Here is an 18,084-nt window from a genome sequence, read left to right as displayed (position 1 = left end):
TAATGTGTCTCATTATTGTGAGAGTCTGCTTCCTTGTGCTTGATGATTTTCGTTTAGACATTGTGCTGAAACGCTGCAGTTAGTTTGGTTAATCTTATGGTTACAACTGTATGGCTTCTGTTGACAGTGACTGCAAACGGCTGTTATATAAGGATTCACGCAGGTCAGACACAATCACAGTGGGGACTGATGCCCAGAAAAGAGTAGACGCTGTCATGGAGATTAAAAACAACTACAGTAGGTTCACTGGCTATCTAAATAATGTGTTACCGAACATTGAATCCTGATCGTTGGTATTGCACTTGTTTGCTGTTGTTTGCCACAATTGAATCAGTAAATATCGCTGTTTACCTTTGAAATATATCTTTCTTATGGACTTTGGCAAGGTAGTTTCAGCATGAAAGAACTGCATTATAGTATTGTGTATTGCCCGTAAAACAAATATACCATTAATATCTGAATGCTGCTTTGTATTTAGAAAAATGCTCCAAACATAACTGTAAATATATTAACAATGTTCAGTAAAGAGGATTTTTTTTTTCAAAAATAACAGATTTTGAGTCATTTGTGTATATTCAAATCGGACTATCTACCTGGCCATTAAGCAAAAACGTGAAGTGGATTAATATGATAATTAGATACCAATACGAGTAAAAAAGCAAAACAACTGTTCACACAGGAAACAACGTGAGGGCTCCATTGCATACTAAATAAGCTTTGCTGCTGATTTTGGTAGAATAAAACGTGTTGACCTGGTGAAGCTAGTGGTTCACATCCATTCACTGATAACAATAAAGCGAGTTAAAAAGCCATTCACTGCCGTCTGATGCAGAAAATGAGGCAAGTGCTAGAATGTTTTCCCTTTTAGTCTACTCTATAAACAAAGTCAACTGAATTTCGCATTTGTATGACCTTTTGACAGTTTTTACGACCTTTTGACAGTAAACTACAGTATATTATAACAAAATAAAACAACACAGACAAGCAAAAACAGGTGCTATGAAATAAAAAATGCTTACCTGTATATTTCCAACAACTCCGCGTGAAATATGATCAGATTAATGTGGTTTTCTTATGAGGCATCGAGGAAGAAGGCGAGCTATAATCTGTCGCAGTCAATCCAATAATCTAATTTATGTGGATTCTGTTGTCCTGTAGGTAGCCTCCACATGGCGGCCAGCATTAGCCCACTGACAGCAGATCTCTCTCTGTGTGGCCCCCCACATCCATGGAGGAATGTTTGTGACGGCCCATGGAGACGCGCCGGAGACGCGCCGGTCTGATGGCAGGAAGTTTTTTTTAATCCATCAGGGTAAAACACCCTGGTTCAGTTTGAGGATGTGAAGAGCTGCCCCCTGCTGCTCTGTGACGCGAGACAACCAATGGATTTTTTTGAAACATAAAAAACTTTTTTTTTTAGAATAAAAAGTAAATCAAAGTTTAATAACCAGCGAATAGCCTCATTGAGTTTTAAATTAATTGGTTTTTAAAATACGTAATCAAAAAGCCATATACAAAAGACCATCTTTCTATATAGAGCCATTATTGTGATGTTATTAATCATATTCATATTATTGTGTACTTTTTTATTTTTATGATTTGGCACTTTTTTTCTGAAACTTTCATGCAAATAAATCCACATTGTTTGTTGCACACCTATAGCCATCATAACTGTTACTTGAGGTGGCGAACAGCAAGTCAGCAGTTTGATAAATAACAGATATTGTAAATCAATGTTTACTTGAATGCTTGAAAAGTTTCTTCGACTGTTCTTTTTCTAATTGTGACAAATGTTGCAGTTTTGGTTTTCCTCTCCTAGTAATACGTCACTCACTATTTTGAATTTTTATTTGTTACATGTTGTCATACCTCTTACACAAATTTCCTTAAGTTACCATTGAAATATATATATACCACAATAGTGAATCCATCTTATCAGCATCCCATTCAGCAGCATCATCATAATGAACTGGTGCTGTGGTAGTTGCCATGGCTGTTGTTGCTAGGTAACTATTTGTAAGGAGTCCAGTTGCAGGTGCCTGTGAGGTGTGAGGAAGACCACAGAAATCAAGGCATAGCAAACCCACTGAGATAGTTATAATAACTCTCCCTCCAGCTGTAATAAATTAAGGTTAATTCAAGTGTATCTTTTTATACAGAGATGGTCATTACACAGGATATGTTGATATTGATAATATTTTAGTATCATATAGAGTGAAATAGCTGAAAAGAGAACCTATCTGGGGTTTAATAAAACAAAGAGTAGATTCATGCTTATTAAAAGGTCAGCAACCAAGTTGAAGTAAAACCCAAAGCTTTAAACTGCAACAATGCCTCTCAATGTCTTTTTGTTTTAAACCGATTCTACTAATATACATTTTGAATATCAGTAGATCTCTTGGTTCAAGTAATATCAAGCTTTTGACTCCTTGACAATTCAATTATATAGATTTAGGTGACTCCCTAACAAGATGTCTGGCACCAATTCACAGTTAAAACATCTCTTAATTGGGTGAACTCGCCAGATGATGTGTAATTATTGATTGTTATTCTAACAGAGATACGCCAATTTGTATCTTACTCCAGTTTTGAAAGAATAGACAAAAATGCTTTTCATTATGTTTTGCCTTACGTTGTTATAGCCTTTGTTTTATATCCTGGTCCTGAGAGAAATTATAGTTCATTCAGCTGTATTTTGCATAATTGAAATGACTCATAAACTTACATGTCTGAACTTAATAAAAGAAACAGAATCGGCTATTGGCCATGTATGTGTACATGGAATTTGACATCATTTTTGCCTTATATACATGGTAGTATTTGACAGTATATACAGTCTATACAGTGTGCTTGGATTAACATTGGCATTGATGATATTTTTATGTTTAAAAACAGTGTGTTGTCAAACTATAAAATTAACAGTGTAATACAGGCGCCATGTTAACTTTCTCATGGATTTCACTATTTAAAGATAAAGATCATAGGGCTACCGGATATACATGTACTCAAATCAAGGATGTATTTAGGCAAACTGAATGCTTTGTTAGGTCAGTAGCTGGTAATGTTTATTATTTCTTTATAATGAGGTCATCAAATGACTGTAATGTAATGTGGGAGAGCAAGATTTCCAGTCAATGTTTATGATGATGTGTTGTCTGTAATGATTGGCTGTCGGGTCAAGCTACTACCACGTGGGAGCAAGGCTCGACCAATCGGCGCTTTCGGGGCGTGGTCAGTGTAGCATCGGTACCATCCAGCCTTCATGCTAGCTGAAGAAGTCCTGTGCAACTAGCTTTGCTAACTCATGCAATGACATACTGGGTTACTTTCTCTCTGTGTGTATCATTTTTCTCACGGACACTGGTGTCTAGAATGGAAACAGCTACTCGTGTGTGAGGATCCTTGTATTCTTTGCCTAGAGGGCCCGATAAGACAGCTGTTTCGGTTAACTAGCCTGTAAGCTAGCGCAGCTAACCTAAACACATTGCCTGCCATCACGACCAGCACAACAGACACCAAGCCAAGTGCACAAGTCGGCGTTGCGACGTTGGACATTTCTGCCACCATCATGGAGAAGGTATGTAGTCCACACACACCGGGCTTGTAACGTTAGCTTGATCCCACAGTACGTCGAGGGCATATGGTAATCCCGAGCTAGCTGACTGTGGGTAACAGATAGCTGCTAACCACACCTGCTTCTCCTGCTGGCATTCATTCATGAGGCCATGCCGGCGTCGTGCACCGAGCTGCTTAGCTGGGACTTGCTAATTTGAAACCACTTTCTGAACACTGTATCTGATATCATCACCTCCAGATGGATGGGGGGGTTACTGGGGACGTGACTGGGAGACCAGCAGGCCCGTCAGCGTGCATGGGTTGCTAGAAGAGGGAACGCCCAGCACTGACTCCGTTGCTGACATGCTGTGTCTATAGTCATTTGCATGGAGTCCTCAACTTTGTTGTTATCTAACGTGATCTGTGTTGGGAAAACTCTTGATTCTGATGCCAACCGATGATTTGGACTGCTGTTATAACATGCCACAGGTGAAACCACATGTCTTCTAAAGTAGGAGGATGTTTGTGTAGAGCAGGTAGACGGATGACTCGGGGTTTGCAGTTTTTATGGTCAGATTAAATGTAAAAATGAAAGAAACTAGCGCTGCGGACTTTATTCATCACCTCCCCTTCTTCCCACAGGCTGATTTCTTGAAAGGACTTCCCGTCTACAATAAGAGCAACTTTAGCAGATTCCATGCAGACTCTGTTTGTAAAGCATCTGTGAGTAGCCTCTGAAAATACTTATATCCTCAGACTGTCATTTTTAATCCTAAAGAATATTTTTTTCTGTGGACAAAATGCCTGACAATTGTCTAAAATAGTTGCTCATTCACAATTACACACAGAAATGTTTAAAGAGAAGGGAAATCTGTTATTTGTAACCTTTCCTGTCATGTTTTACAGAATCGGAGGCCCTCTGTGTACCTTCCAACACGAGATTACCCCTCTGAACAGAGTAAGTACTAAACTCATATCAAAATAGTGGGAAATATACTTAAAACCATAAATTAGAAGTAAGGTTGTATTAACAGAAGCTTTTGTACAGTAGTTTTGTACAGTAGCTTTTGTACAGTAGCACTACATGCATAGTTTTGTAGAGAATGTGCTCTAAATGAATCAGTGTTCAACATATATTTCCAGTAATGCACTGACTGTGTTTGTTCTACAGTTATTGTAACAGAGAAAACCAACATCCTCCTGCGTTACCTCCATCAGCAGTGGGACAAAAAGGTGAGCATGTGCATTCCTTTAGAGATAATTAGATTAATCTGGCTTCTTATTGATTAATCTTTGGTCTTTGGTAGTTGGATTATTATTAAACACTGTGTGATTTAACCGACTGCTGTGTTATCATTTGTGTCTCACAGAATGCAGCAAAGAAAAGGGAACAGGAGCTCGGTGAGGGTGACAGTCCGGCACCCCCAAGGAAGATTGCCAGGACAGATAGCCAAGAGATGAACGAGGACTCATAAGTGTGTGAGTGTGTGTGTGTGTGTGTGTGTGTGTGTGTGTGCATGAGAGAGAGTGTGTGTGTGTGTGTGTTTGCGTATACAGAGTATAGCCAGTAAAAACTAACAAAAACAAAGGATAAACCCACCAGTATAAATATTTCTGGCCATTCTGCACTATGACAGGATGCCTTTTCTGGTATTAAATTAAAAGTCACTCAAAAATAATCGGCGAAATTCAAGTCAACAGAGCAGCCAATTATAGTGTAAAGATTGTGTGAGGGAAAATAACGTAACCAGAAAGGATCTAAAAGTCACTGTTGGTCACTGACAGAACGGTGCTGCTGTTAGGGAGGGAACTTCATACTGATGTTTTGTTTTTTTTAATCCTTGCTGGCTATTACCTGTGTAGTAGTACATGTATATATGTTTGTATGCATGCTGAGCTGTGAGTGTGTATTGTACTGTATGTGGGATGTGATTGAACAGATGTCTGAGTAGATTTTAAGATCAGAGAGGGACTTCCCAGAAGTCAGACACTATCCTTAAAACCAGTCTCATTACTGGCACATGACTTGTAGCCATCTGTCACCTGGAGAGTCTGTTCTAAGTTGTTCAAAGATAACTTTTTGTTACTGTTTTTATTTTATTCTAACTATTATTGTTTATGTATGGCAATGAGCTTCCTGCCAGCCACAGTGCCCACACTCTCGGTTTCACTGCCCGCTCTGCATACACATGGGGGCAATTCGACATTTCTTCACACTGTTTGATTCAACAAAACCAAGACTGCACTGTGATCAGAACAGCACAAAGTAGAAGCAACTCTTCCAGAATCCCCCGTAGATGTGTGTTTATTGTGAATATGCATATCTTCATTCTAGTCTGGGACTTGTGCTCGTAGGATAAATGTCATGTTGGTGTTTCTGAGAAATGTTTTACATCTAGCACCACCTTCTGGCTAATTGAGGCTAGTAACCATGGGATTGTCTGTGAGTTTGAGCAGTTCTTTCATCAAAGGATGTAAAAGAAAGAGAAGGAAAAAGTTGAGCTCAAATATGGATTTGTAACATTGGAATTTCAGTTGCGCAAAAAGTGCGAAAACTATGTAAAATAATATCTGGAAAAGGGAAAAAAGAATACATTATGATGTGTGTAAATAATTTTCCAGTACCAGAATTAGTTTATCAAATGGAGTATCTTTGTGTCTGCCTTTTTTTTTTTTTTTTGTAAAATAATACATGCCCATGGATACGATAGAAAATGAAATAGGAAAGTAAAAGAGCCTCGATGCCCAGTGGGAGTTACCTTCCCTTGCATGTTGATGTTTTCACGGCTGGGTATTATATTTCTGGACCAGTAATAAAACTTGAGGGGTGTTGGGGTTGTGGAAGGTATTAGCCCAGAGGCCTTACAACCTGTCATCGTGGTTCGGACCCTATAGCTCCCACAGCTCGGGGTCCGAGTTAGATGTGCAGTTCGTCCTGTCTTTGTGACAGCTCTGGATGGTTTTTGTCTGAGAGCTGGCTTAGATGAACACGGGGGTCTAAAGGGGTGTTATATTTTCAGCCATAGAATGCACAAAACGCATGCACTGCAAAGTGCAGTCGCCATCCTGCCTTGTTCCCGAGCTTCAGTTTGTATTGGTGTCATATACTGTACAACACTGAATAAAGCTTGATTTTTAATATTATCACTGCCCAGCAGAGTCACATCAAAGCCTCCTGTTCTTCCTGTCCCTTTTTCAGTTGATGCTGCAATGTGGGTTGACATTGTGGTCAGTCATCTTCCTACTTGCAATGTAAATGCTGTTTGTTTCTGAAGTGTAAAACCACATTATGCTTCTGCTCAGATAGACTGTTTAACATCACCCTAAGCCTTGCCCCACCCCATGTGTGTTAGATCAGACATGTTCTTTTTAGCTTTGCTGAAATAAAACTGGATTGAAACTGGGGTTTTGTCATGTGGTTCTTCTAATAGATCATTTCACATCCTTGTTTTAAGGAGATCCTTATATTCAGTGTTGAAATCCGCATTTGAGAGTGAGAAAGAAATGTCCAGTCAAGTTGGTCACAACACATGAAATGCATTTGAAATAGTTTTATTAACTATTATTCAGGTCTTACAAAAATATGACAAAATAAATTAAAATAAATAAATAATCCCATTTTCCCAGTATTTCTCTTTAAAAGATCTTTTTTTTTTTTTTTTTTTTTGTACAGCGGTACATTGGAAGAGCAAAGGATGTTCAGTAAGTGAGGCTTCCATGAAGATGTCTTCTCTTAAACTCTTGAAGTTCGGGTCAGGTTTTAATGTAGCTGTGGGGAGAACCTCAACTGTTCACTTCCACCTTTAAAATCCAGAAGAACATTTACTAAATTCAGTCCTTTCTAGTACTGTCTAGATTAGCCCAAATCTTTTAAAGAACTGCTGTTGCTTTGATTGTGAATTACAGACGGCTGATGAGTCTCCGCTGTCTGAGCTGCTGTCCCTTTTCAATGGCCTGGTGCTGCTCCATCTCTTGAAGCTTTCATTGATACTCAAGATCTGTTAATTTACTTCAACCAGTACTTATTTAAAGACCTCCTTATTAACAATATGTATAAGTTTCTGATGCTGCTAAGAGTGCAAGGATGAAAGATGGGATAAGTTGGTTAATGCGAACCATTCCTAGTGTAAGTGTTAGTCCTCCCTGAATAAGGAGAAACTACATACATGAAGGTATGACCTAAACTGTTGCTCTTGTCTCAGCTTTGTCGCTTTAGCCACCTCTGCTTTGAAACTCTCTTCTGATTTTCTATGCAAACCTTTAAATTATTAATATCTGGACTCTTTTGCATCATTGTGTCACTCATCCCTGAAATCCAATTGCTGCAAGAATAAAGGATTTGATGAGACGATGTTCAGCTACGCTTACCATCCTGTTCTCTATCGTGGGTCCTTTTAACAATGACCAGCCTGTGACACACAAAGACACTGAAGATATTACATTTCTCTCAGCCTTGCACCTCTCATTCACATTTATAATGTACAATATTTTCCAAATATAAAAAAGAACATAGTGTAGATGGACAGTAAAATGATACCGTGACCATACAAGTTGATGTCATGTCTATTTCCTTATTGCATTTAATGTCAGTAAGATCTTTTTGCCTGTCAGCGGAAGTACATTTTTGTATTTTCTTTAGGCATGGGACTGGACTCTACTTATTGTGAAGTTGTTACAGTCACATGAAAGCAGCAACAAAATTTAAAAAGCAGCTTGAAGTTCAATGTCATCATCACTCTTCAACTAGACAGATTCTGGAAACACAAAGCGGTAGATGGATGAGATAACGGTTATTATATTAATTGTGAGTCGGGGGATTCCTCACATTAAATATGAGACAGGTGGGAGCTGAGAGAGCTGACAACGGAAATTGAAGGGACACAAAGAAAAGATGCATAGAGTGGTAGAGTAATGCAGTATGATGTGTGCTGCGAGTGGTCGAGTTAGTGTAGACTTACAGTAGAGTAATACATGTGAGTCTCCAACAACTCAGTGTTATTGCCAAAATCCTTGCCAAAGGTGATGGAAATGCATAGTTAATGTTTCTGTCTCTCAACCTACAGTGTGATGGCCTTATCTAATGTCACCAAAATAAATGTTACTTTAAAGGTGTTCTTACACTGCAGCCCGACGCCCTACTGTTTCTGTCCCTGCTGTACACTGATGACCAGACACTGATGTGATGGGTCAATACCGATTGAGAACAAGCTGTTCAAAAACACATTTTTCTATGCGAATATACTCTGGCGCCACCTTCTGGAAAACCTGCAGAAATGAAATACCTGTTAATGTTTGATGGTGGGTTTGATTGTTAAGAGTTGCGTAATGCATACCATAGACAGTGTTGTGATGTACATGATTAACAGAACATACAGTACACATACATCTTGGATTAATAGTATAATCCAAAAAATACCGCTTTGGTTAAAAAAAGTATATTCCCATCATCAGCACTGTGATAAAGCAATGCAGCAAATGGTGCGTATACAAAAGATCTGGAGCTGAACATAGGTAAGAGCAACTACTGTAAAATGACAAGAAACTAAAAACATCTCAATATTTAGGGAATGCCATATTTGCTGAGAGCAGGGGCAGGGGAGTAGATAGCATGTTCTGTGTGATTTGAAACAACCCAGCTTTTGCATAATGCTATGAGGCAGGCTGGTGTCGGTCGTCTCTCCTGCAGAGCGACATAGGATCGGTTTCTATGCAGGGCGTAAGGGTTTAGTGCAAATGTTACTTCTTTAACTCTACGTTCATTTGCCAAGTCTGGTGAGAGTTTGTGAAATGAAGCACCATCTGTGTTTACAAGGCGCTCTACAGGCTTGGATGGAGGACAGCAGCCTTCCATGCACAATTTTCTTCAAAATCACCTTCATCAACTTCTACTTATTTATTTATTTTCGTATTTTTTTTGTCTTCCACTTACTCTTTTGGGAAAAATACTGGTTCATGACAGCTCAACTTACTAAGCTTTTTACTTCCTTTGCGAGCAAATCTGCTACTTACACAGGATGGGAAGAAGTGTTCAAAGCTCAGACATCACCTATGCTTTGAAAATAAAGCTGGTGATACATCAGTGATGCCTATTAAGGGAGGGTTTGTGTGATGATTGATGAGAATAATTCAAACTGAATGATATTGCTTTTCCATTTTTTCCACTTCAATATATAAGTGAAGGGCCCAAGTATTCCTCACAGTTAAAAATTATAAAATATCTAATGATCACTTGTTATGATGGCTAAAAACATCCTCCAAAGTTATTTGATGTACAATCTGTGATCCTTTCATACTACTGTTTAAGCTTTTTAATCTTTTTCCTCCACAACAGACTGTTATAGTCCTGGTGGGAGGCCAACGAGATGCTTACAATTTATGACTAGAAGAAATCAAGAAACACAGCTGTCTGCTTTAAAGGCTTAAAAATATTAGAAACGCAGCTCATGCATTTCTTTATGTATTGCAGACAAGGAAGGATGTGTGTGTGCGTATGTGTTTATTCGGTCACGATAAGAGGGCTTACGTCTTTCTTATAGAGCCTGTTTTTTTTGTCTCCCAGCAAAAAAAGCTAACCAAAACAACAGTCACCTCTCATCAGTTTCATCTTCTCCTCTCTCTGCTTCAGGTACTTCTACACAAAGCCCGTGTTAGCACAGAGGATAGGTCAGGCCTCTCCTCACAGTAAACACATCACTTCTTCTGTTGAGATGTAACCAACGGCAAGTTTGTTCTCTATGGAGCTACTAGATTTTAGAGCCGGCCGGGTCCGAGTCTGTTGCATGTCCGTTCTCTGACCCTTCCCCTCCAGGCGAGGGGATCTCGTCTGGAACACCGTTTAAGTCAGACCTGGATGGTTGTCTGTCTGACATCTGTGATGATGATCCTTCCCCGGGTCTGGGCAGCGCTGCCCCGTTCACACACGTACCGCCATCAGATTTCCCAAAGTTAAACAGTTTCCCTGGGTTGAAGGCTTTGCTGGGTGACTGAGAACGCTCCTGAGAGCTGCTACCTGATGATGAAGATGATGATGATGATGCTGTAGCTGTGGCGTTAGCAGCTGTGGTGGCAGCCGCAGAAGCCGCAGCAACTTCCTTCTTATTCTCAGGTGACTTGAGGAATTTGAAGCTCAGGAACCCGGGCAGCTTGGGCTCATTTCCGGTTGGAGACTGAGGGGAGCGGGCGCCACTCGAGGAGAACTTACCCTGCAGCGGGATGATCTGTTTCAGCTTCATCACATTATTGTTGGCCAACAGAGAGCTGGGTCGCTTGGGTTTGTCCGACCCGCTGCCCCCTCCTCCTCCACCCCCAGGTCGTGATTTGCTGCTGTGACTTTTGTCGTGGTGGTGATCCCCAGAGGAGTCACCCTTGCTTTCGTCCCGCTCCCTTTCCCTGCGGGCCATATGCTCAGCCTGCCTCTGCCTGTCCTCCTCCTCCCTCTTCCTCCTCTGCAGCTGCTGGTAATGTTGCTGCGCCTGCCGCTCGTGCTTCTGCAGAGGAAGAGAAACATTCCCAAAATGTGTTTACTAGAATCAGCAACCCAGCTAACCATTACAATACTGCAGTGCTACAGATTGAACAAATCCCTTGCCAAGAATCCCGCATTACTACTGCAAGGGCCACTACAACAGCCCAGACGTTTTCTATGTTCTAGCTATTGTCTTTCTCAAAAGTATCATCACTTAAATATCACCAGAAGAGTAAAATAAGCAATTTCGTTCCAATAAGAAAGCTGCAGTGTCGCAGTACAGCTTGTTTGCAGCAGAAAGTTTGGCTCCTCTGATAGCTACCACTATAGATTTTTCTTACAATACAGAATTCTGCACATAATGAGGTTGCCTTTTGAGGGCTTGTTCAAACCGCCTGAATAATCATTGAACTTCATCCATCTCTTAAAACTTCTCCCTGACAAATAAAAGTGTCTTTCTCCCTTGCTGTCACATTATTTACCTTAAAGGCCTCCCTGCGCTGGTAATCCAGTTTAGCCATCTCCTCTCGGACCCATGTAGGAATGTCAGGGATGGCAATATGGATGACGTACTTCAGGAGGATGGCAAAGTGCTGCAGATATATAGGGGCAGGTAGAAATGGAAAGTTTAGGATGAAACAAAAAAAAGGATTTATTGAAAGCACAATCCCAATCAGATTCACAATGCTTCAAAATATTCTTCAAGCGTATGTTACTTGAACTAATTCTTGCACAACATCATCTAGGAATTGAAATCTTCCTCCTGATAGGGCGACCTTTTTATCAGGCCAAAACAGAGCTGCAGGCTGTTTACCTTTTTCCCAATTATAGGCCGGCACAGAGTGCAGCGCTAACAAAACCTGTTTCTAAATATGTTACAAGTAGGAGGAGAAACGTGAATAGAGCTTAATCTCATCTATTTGTGCTTTTCATAAAGATGGGCAAGCTGGAAACACATTTCATACATTATTATACATAAGTGTAAACGGCGTTAATGTTGTGCTTTCGTCAGTCACATGGAAAGAATAAGAGATAGTTGTTGCTAGACACCTTTTTGTGAGTATTCAAGCTAGAACAAAGACACAACTCAATATGTGATTTATGATGAATGTTCATGACGAAGTATTTCCCAACACCACATCTTCTTCTAAATTATTACAATGTGTTTTGTAATTATGAGAGAGAAACATGTCTCTGTGTAAGATAGATATATTCTGCCATAAAACCCTGTCTTACAAGTCGGTAGAAAAACACAGACATTTGTAAACTTGTTTGTAGCCTAAATACCTGGCACATTTGACTGATTACCAAACATTTTGTTCTGGGTCACAAAATGCTGGTGCCCTTAATTTTGGGGGGAAAAAACACTGCTCTTGGCACTTCAGACAAACACGCAGGGAGGAGCTGCGGTACCTCGAGGATGACGATGGAGATGATGGCCATCTCAGGGCTGAGCCATGGGAACAGACGCTGTAGCTGACCACACTGACCAATCAGGTAACAATTCACTATGATGGCAATCAGGCCCATGGCTTCCATCGCAGTCTGTGAAGGAGAAAAAGGAGAAAGCTTAAAGTTGCAGTTTCTTTGGGTCATACATAAAATGTGTGGTGAATGTGAATGGCAGAAAACTGTCATGAGTCTTTTTCAACTGTCATGAGTTTCTTTCTGACCTGCCACTGGCCGATGCTCTCCACTCTGATTCCAAAGGGCCTCTGCAGACCGGTGCAGAGCTTAAAAGCATCACTGCGGATCTCAATGATGTTGTTGATGAGAGCGCACATGGCAGCCAGAGGGAAGGCCGAGGAGAAGAGCACCACGTAGCCAAACTGGACAAACATCTCTTGGTAGTCTTGGAAGGTGTCCTGAGGGGCAGAGTGGAGGATTAGGCGACAACTCTACCCATTACCCAAGTATCCTATCAATGCAACTAGACTGCAATTCTGTAGACTAAATCAATGTGCAAATGTACAAAATATTTAAAAAAACATTCTCATCACATAAATGTCACTCGGGACGTGTGGAGTGTCATGTAACTGCAAAGGCTGAGGGACTCTGTTGGATTCATGCTGCGGTGCTTGTTCACAACATGTATGAAACCTGAGCTGAGTATGAGGAGAATGACAGTCAACTGTTACCCAGCTGGCAAGACGTGTGGTTAAGTTGTTAACTTACTATTATACAGTTGTTTTCTCTCTATTCTAATTGAACCTAAACTCCAACTGTAAATTAATCCATTGAGGAAATCTTAGTTCTATGGTTTCATGAAAAAAAAAACATAAAGAGAAGTTTGTCAATCTGGGTGTTACTCTCATTGTTAAGATAACATTCCACTCAACCATTGTTGAGATTTGGGGAAAAAAAGTATTCTTGCAACAACTGCATCAGTCGGGGGAAGGAGCATGAGTCACCTGCAGCTTTCCAAATCACAGAAATCATCTCAAATCCTTGAATCCGACCATCATTTTTAACAGCAAGTAGTGTCCTGGATATTCCTCCTGCTGTTACTGTGAGCTTAATGCACATGCGCCAGTTTTTCTTTACAGCAGTGCAAGTTTGTTGCTCGATATCAATGTAACTTTTGAGCACATGACATGGTAACCCTGCAGTTTTCTTTATCTGCTGTCACAAAAATACTTCTATTTAGTAAAAGGATTTTGGTTAAACTTTCAATGTTCTTGGTCACAATGTGAGAATAATGACACCCAGAGAGATACATTTTGAAATCTGAAGGATGCAAATTGCCATACATTAGAACTCTCTCCAGAGTTTATAGAATAGGTTCAGTATATAGTCCTTCTTACAGCATAAGTCTGCATGCAGCTCTCCATCTCAGCCTGAGTGAGCGTGTTGCTCTCTCTCTCTTCAGGGGGGTCAATCCATGATTCTCTCTTTGTCTTCGGCTCGAATCTCTCTGTGCTCCTGCCCCTTCTTCTGTGTCGCACTGATGTGCTGCTCTCAGACCCAGAATGCAGCGCACCAGCGCTGGCAGCAGCAGCAGCACCGGCGGCGGCATTAATTCCCTCAGCCACACCTGTCGCTCCCCCACCTGACTCCTTCACGTCATGGATGCCATTGTCATCGTCGTCGTCACACATCTCAAATACAGAGGCAGGGTCCATTCCTTTTTCCACCATAGTGGGGCTCCCTTCCTCCAGGAAAGTGGTGTCCATGGAGGGCCCAGTGCAGACTGGTCTTCTGTCCACCTTAGCAACGACAATTACAACAGATTAGCAACACCAAACAACACTGTTAATGCAAATAAAAACTGTTGTTACTATATTTGCATTACACACGTCTTAGCACATGAAATTGCCACAGGACAAGCCTATAAACAATTCATAAATGTATGTTACAACACAGCTTATACCTTCTCTATGAAGCTGACTTTCCTCAGCTTCAAACCACAGTCAATCAGACTTTCCTCCTCCGTCTCTCCTTCACTGAACCTCCCGCTGTCAGCCTCGTCCTTCTCACCTCCCTCCTCCTCATCAGGCACCCCGCATCCTCCGTTCAAACACTTCTTTTCCCTGAGAGAAGTTAAAGGATCAGAAAGACATCAGACAAAATGTGCTTGTGTGTTAACCGCTCACAGCGGTGTTCTGGCTATTGTCTCAGTGTCCGACTGGCATTATTCATAACTGCACACAGCGTGCAGACAATGTCAAGTGCAGATAAAGTGGCTTTAAATTTGAATGTTGCATTGCTTGTTTGTAGTAGCTGAGTATGAGGATAATGACAGTCAAGTGCTGGTCTGTGTGAATGACAACTTTTAACACTTGCATGTCATTGGTCATCACACTGATATTATGAGAAAGTGTCAGATTCTATTTCTACATGCTTCAAATTTAATTGGTGAAGGACTCATCTCTTTTTGACATTTGTCACCCCAATGTTAAAACCCTATATGTACATTATGTTGAAATGTAGTTTTACTGCATTTAACAAGTGAATGAGAGTTAAAATAATGAGTTTGACCTTCTATCTAGCTGCCCAAATCCCGGCCTGGTGCCCCTCAGTCCAGGTCCTGGCATGGACTGATTGGTGGGAGAGGCCAGGGCTTTTCCAGCTGCCAGCCGGCCGTATTTCAACAGCACGGAGAGAAGCAGGTCCCACACAGCTCGCAGTGTGAGCTCGCCCAGTTTGTGACGCTCATACAGGTAAGGCTGCAGCACCTCCTTCACATTTTGAAGGAACTGGCGTATGATCAGCAGAGTGGCCAGCATCTGACAAGGACAGAGATAAACATTCAGAAAATACTGTCTAACTAATCAGAGCATTTAAAAGACAGTCTTAGGATGCAAGAGGTAGGAAATGGGTGGATGGAGAAAAAGAGGACAGAAGAGAGGGCATGATAAAAGGCTGAGAAAGTTATAGGATAAACATGGAAGAGATTCCACAAATCAATCAAAACACTATTTTGTATGCAGACATAACCCACACAAAATCATATAAGGCAGAAAACTGCTGCTTGATGTTTTCCTATAAATTAGAAATGTCATCTGTCATTAATTGGGGTCCAGAGGTGCCATATGTTTGAAAGAACCAACAGGGAGCAGTGCAGCCGCAGTTTTCTGGAAAATGTGATTCACTTTGGAGGTGCCCTATAACACCACTGAAACAACAAGTCAATGGTCATTGAACATGGACACTCAAGGCCTTTCAGTTATACTCTTACCTTGCCGAACAAATCCAAAACACACAAAACAGGAAGTACAAATAATCTTAACTTGAAAGCTTATTCAGGTTTATTACAACTTGAGTATATTTCCTGATTTGGAGCTTCATTACTGTGTATAATAACAGTGCACTCAACAAGTTAATTGCAGAGATATGAGATCAAAGCGACATCACAAAAGAGAAGTCTGACAAGACAAGTAACCTTAACAGTCAGACCTTCATACAGGTCTTAAACAACCCCAAAGGATGGCAAACTTACTGTCTTTGTAAAAATAATGGTTTAATTATTATAACCCAAACTATTATTCTCACCATTTTGAGTGGGCTTATTTCAGCTTTACCTCAAAATAAAGTTGATAAGCTAATTTGGTAAAACTGTTGATGTTTATAACCTATGTAATAGTCTGACTGCACACGTCTCTTGATCCATAAAGCTTTATTGTAGTAATGTTGCTTTGTTTCCAGATCTCAGGAAGTGAATATTGTCAACACTGATAGAAATGTTGGCCAAAACCTTGAAAATAGAACCCACCTTGTAATAAACCAGAATTATCCTTAAACACTCAAAACCAAGCAGTGAGTATGTCTTCACCCATTTAATAAACTCCCAGAGGATACGCACACTGGGAATAGCAGCATCACAAGGCTTAGGCTTATTGGTTATTGGCTTTAATATAAAATAAATTGTTTCCAAGTCAAATAATGCTGACGCACAATATCCGAGCTCTAGCAAAGAATGCAAACACAAACGCACAATGGCTTCCTGACGAGAACATGGACAGAAAGTTCCTTTCAGTCAATGATGGGAGACCTTATATAGAGATACTATCCTCCCAATGCTACCTACTGGAACAGTCACAACAGATACGTCAGAGTCAGATACTAGCACACTCAAGCTTACAACTCCAGATGGTTTTCATTTCAGACACTCGAAGGACTACACCAGTGTTTTTTTTTCAGTGCATGTTTTGCCTGGTTTTTCTTACCTTTGGGGAAGTTATTGGTTTCTATTCATTTAACTTCAGTATGAAAATTAAGTAAGAAAATCCTGTCTGCTTATATTTGAAATGTTATTTCACTCTTGTGTTGCAATGCAGTCTTAAGTGGAATGATTGTTAAGCAGGAAGGTAAATATACTTTGACAAATATTTGCAGAAGCTGGGCTGTACTGGTTGGGAATAACACAGCGTGTGAATTGAGGTACGAGTGGTGAGAGGCGGAAAAACAAGTCAAAAAAAATATATAGTAAGAGGAAAAACATGTATTTTTGATTTGGGGGTGAAATGTCCTTTTAAGAAGCAAGAAACTATTTATTATATTTGACCTGATGAAATTTTGAAATTATAAATTTGGTTTTGAATCTTTTTCAAGTTGCAAGGTTTTCAGCATACAAATACGATCAAAACATACAAAAAAATCTAGATTAATAAATATATAAGAGGAAAAACTGAAATGTCCTTTTAAGAAAAAAAAATTATATTTGACCTGATGAAATTTTGAAATTATAAATTTGGTTTTGGTAAGGTTTTTCAAGTTCATGTTGTGATCCCCACAGAGCATGCAAGTTTAAGACCAAGGTGGTCAGAAATGAGCATTAGACCTCTCGCCCAGACAGTGGATGCACAGGGAGCATACTTTGGACCTGAGTAAAGCCCTGAAGAACCAGGGAACAGAGACCACAAGCATCTGGATCTTGAAGTAGAGGGAAGGCAACACATTGACCCGGACCTGCCGCTGCAGACTCCTTAACAGAGACAACACCAGCAGCATCTTCCACAGATGGACAAATGGATGAGATGTGCGGATGGATGGTTATGGAAATCAATGCATGTAAGCAGAAAGAGCAAAACATTTATGGATGGGAGAACGACAGATGTTTGAGGCCAAATTAATTACTGAAGCTAATGTGTGACAGAGGAACATTGAAACTGGGATGTTTCTTACCTCTTTCAGACGTTCCATGTCTTTGAGGTAGAATCCAATGTAAAAAAGGCTGAGATAAGAATTAACAAACTGAAACTGTAGAAGAAAGAAATGCCAAGTGTCATTAAGACAAATGTGTGAAAGGCAATGTTTTAACAAGCAAGTTTCCAAATCATATGGGTAGTTAAGATATTATTTAGAAAAGACACTCACAAGAACCATTTTGATGATGAGATTTTTCTCATAGGCACTCTGGAGTCTATAGTTTTCTGTGAAAAAACAAAATAAATCATCCCTTACCACTCATAAATGTAATATATGGTACAATTTAAACTAATCACTAATTTGAGAGATTATTAAAGATTCAAGAAATAATCTCAGATGAAACCAATTTTATTAAGACTTATTATTATTTAATTATCTTATTTATGCAGGTATTGATAAATCTGGAAGCTTGACTC

The 18,084-nt window shown here is 40.1% G+C and overlaps 2 protein-coding genes across 4 annotated transcripts in view; one reads left to right on the top strand and one right to left on the bottom strand.

Moving 5' to 3' along the window:
- The first annotated feature begins 3,231 nt into the window (after window positions 1-3,231).
- On the top strand, window positions 3,232-7,782 carry LOC129094611 (DET1- and DDB1-associated protein 1). 3 transcript variants are annotated; one of them, XM_054602855.1, is made up of 6 exons: window positions 3,736-4,044; window positions 4,198-4,278; window positions 4,462-4,513; window positions 4,727-4,788; window positions 4,926-5,030; window positions 7,229-7,782. In XM_054602855.1, exons 1-5 carry the CDS (start codon window positions 4,003-4,005, stop codon window positions 5,028-5,030), a joined length of 342 nt encoding a protein of 113 aa, XP_054458830.1. In that variant the 5' UTR covers window positions 3,736-4,002; the 3' UTR covers window positions 7,229-7,782. The 3 variants fall into 3 exon arrangements, with proteins under 3 accessions (XP_054458831.1, XP_054458830.1, XP_054458829.1); XM_054602856.1 differs by lacking the exons at window positions 3,736-4,044; window positions 7,229-7,782 and adding an exon at window positions 3,232-3,577 and having other exon boundaries at window positions 4,926-6,959; XM_054602854.1 differs by lacking the exon at window positions 7,229-7,782 and having other exon boundaries at window positions 3,737-4,044; window positions 4,926-6,959.
- A 2,278-nt stretch (window positions 7,783-10,060) lies between these two features.
- The window catches only part of ano8b (anoctamin 8b), a 31,772-nt gene continuing 23,748 nt past the window's right edge, over window positions 10,061-18,084 (bottom strand). Inside the window, exons 11-20 of the mRNA XM_054603282.1 lie at window positions 17,837-17,892; window positions 17,645-17,719; window positions 17,336-17,470; window positions 14,999-15,246; window positions 14,391-14,550; window positions 13,825-14,226; window positions 12,694-12,885; window positions 12,434-12,565; window positions 11,503-11,613; window positions 10,061-11,042 (exon numbers count right to left, since the gene is read on the bottom strand). Of these exons, the coding sequence (XP_054459257.1) occupies window positions 10,299-11,042; window positions 11,503-11,613; window positions 12,434-12,565; window positions 12,694-12,885; window positions 13,825-14,226; window positions 14,391-14,550; window positions 14,999-15,246; window positions 17,336-17,470; window positions 17,645-17,719; window positions 17,837-17,892 (2,255 nt within the window). The 3' untranslated portion in view covers window positions 10,061-10,298. The remainder of the gene's footprint in view (window positions 11,043-11,502; window positions 11,614-12,433; window positions 12,566-12,693; window positions 12,886-13,824; window positions 14,227-14,390; window positions 14,551-14,998; window positions 15,247-17,335; window positions 17,471-17,644; window positions 17,720-17,836; window positions 17,893-18,084) is intronic.

This window comes from Anoplopoma fimbria, chromosome 8 (genome assembly GCF_027596085.1).
Source record: "Anoplopoma fimbria isolate UVic2021 breed Golden Eagle Sablefish chromosome 8, Afim_UVic_2022, whole genome shotgun sequence".
NCBI lineage: Eukaryota > Metazoa > Chordata > Actinopteri > Perciformes > Anoplopomatidae > Anoplopoma > Anoplopoma fimbria.
Note: the sequence above shows the minus strand (reverse complement) of the source record. Positions and strands in the feature narration are given on the sequence as shown.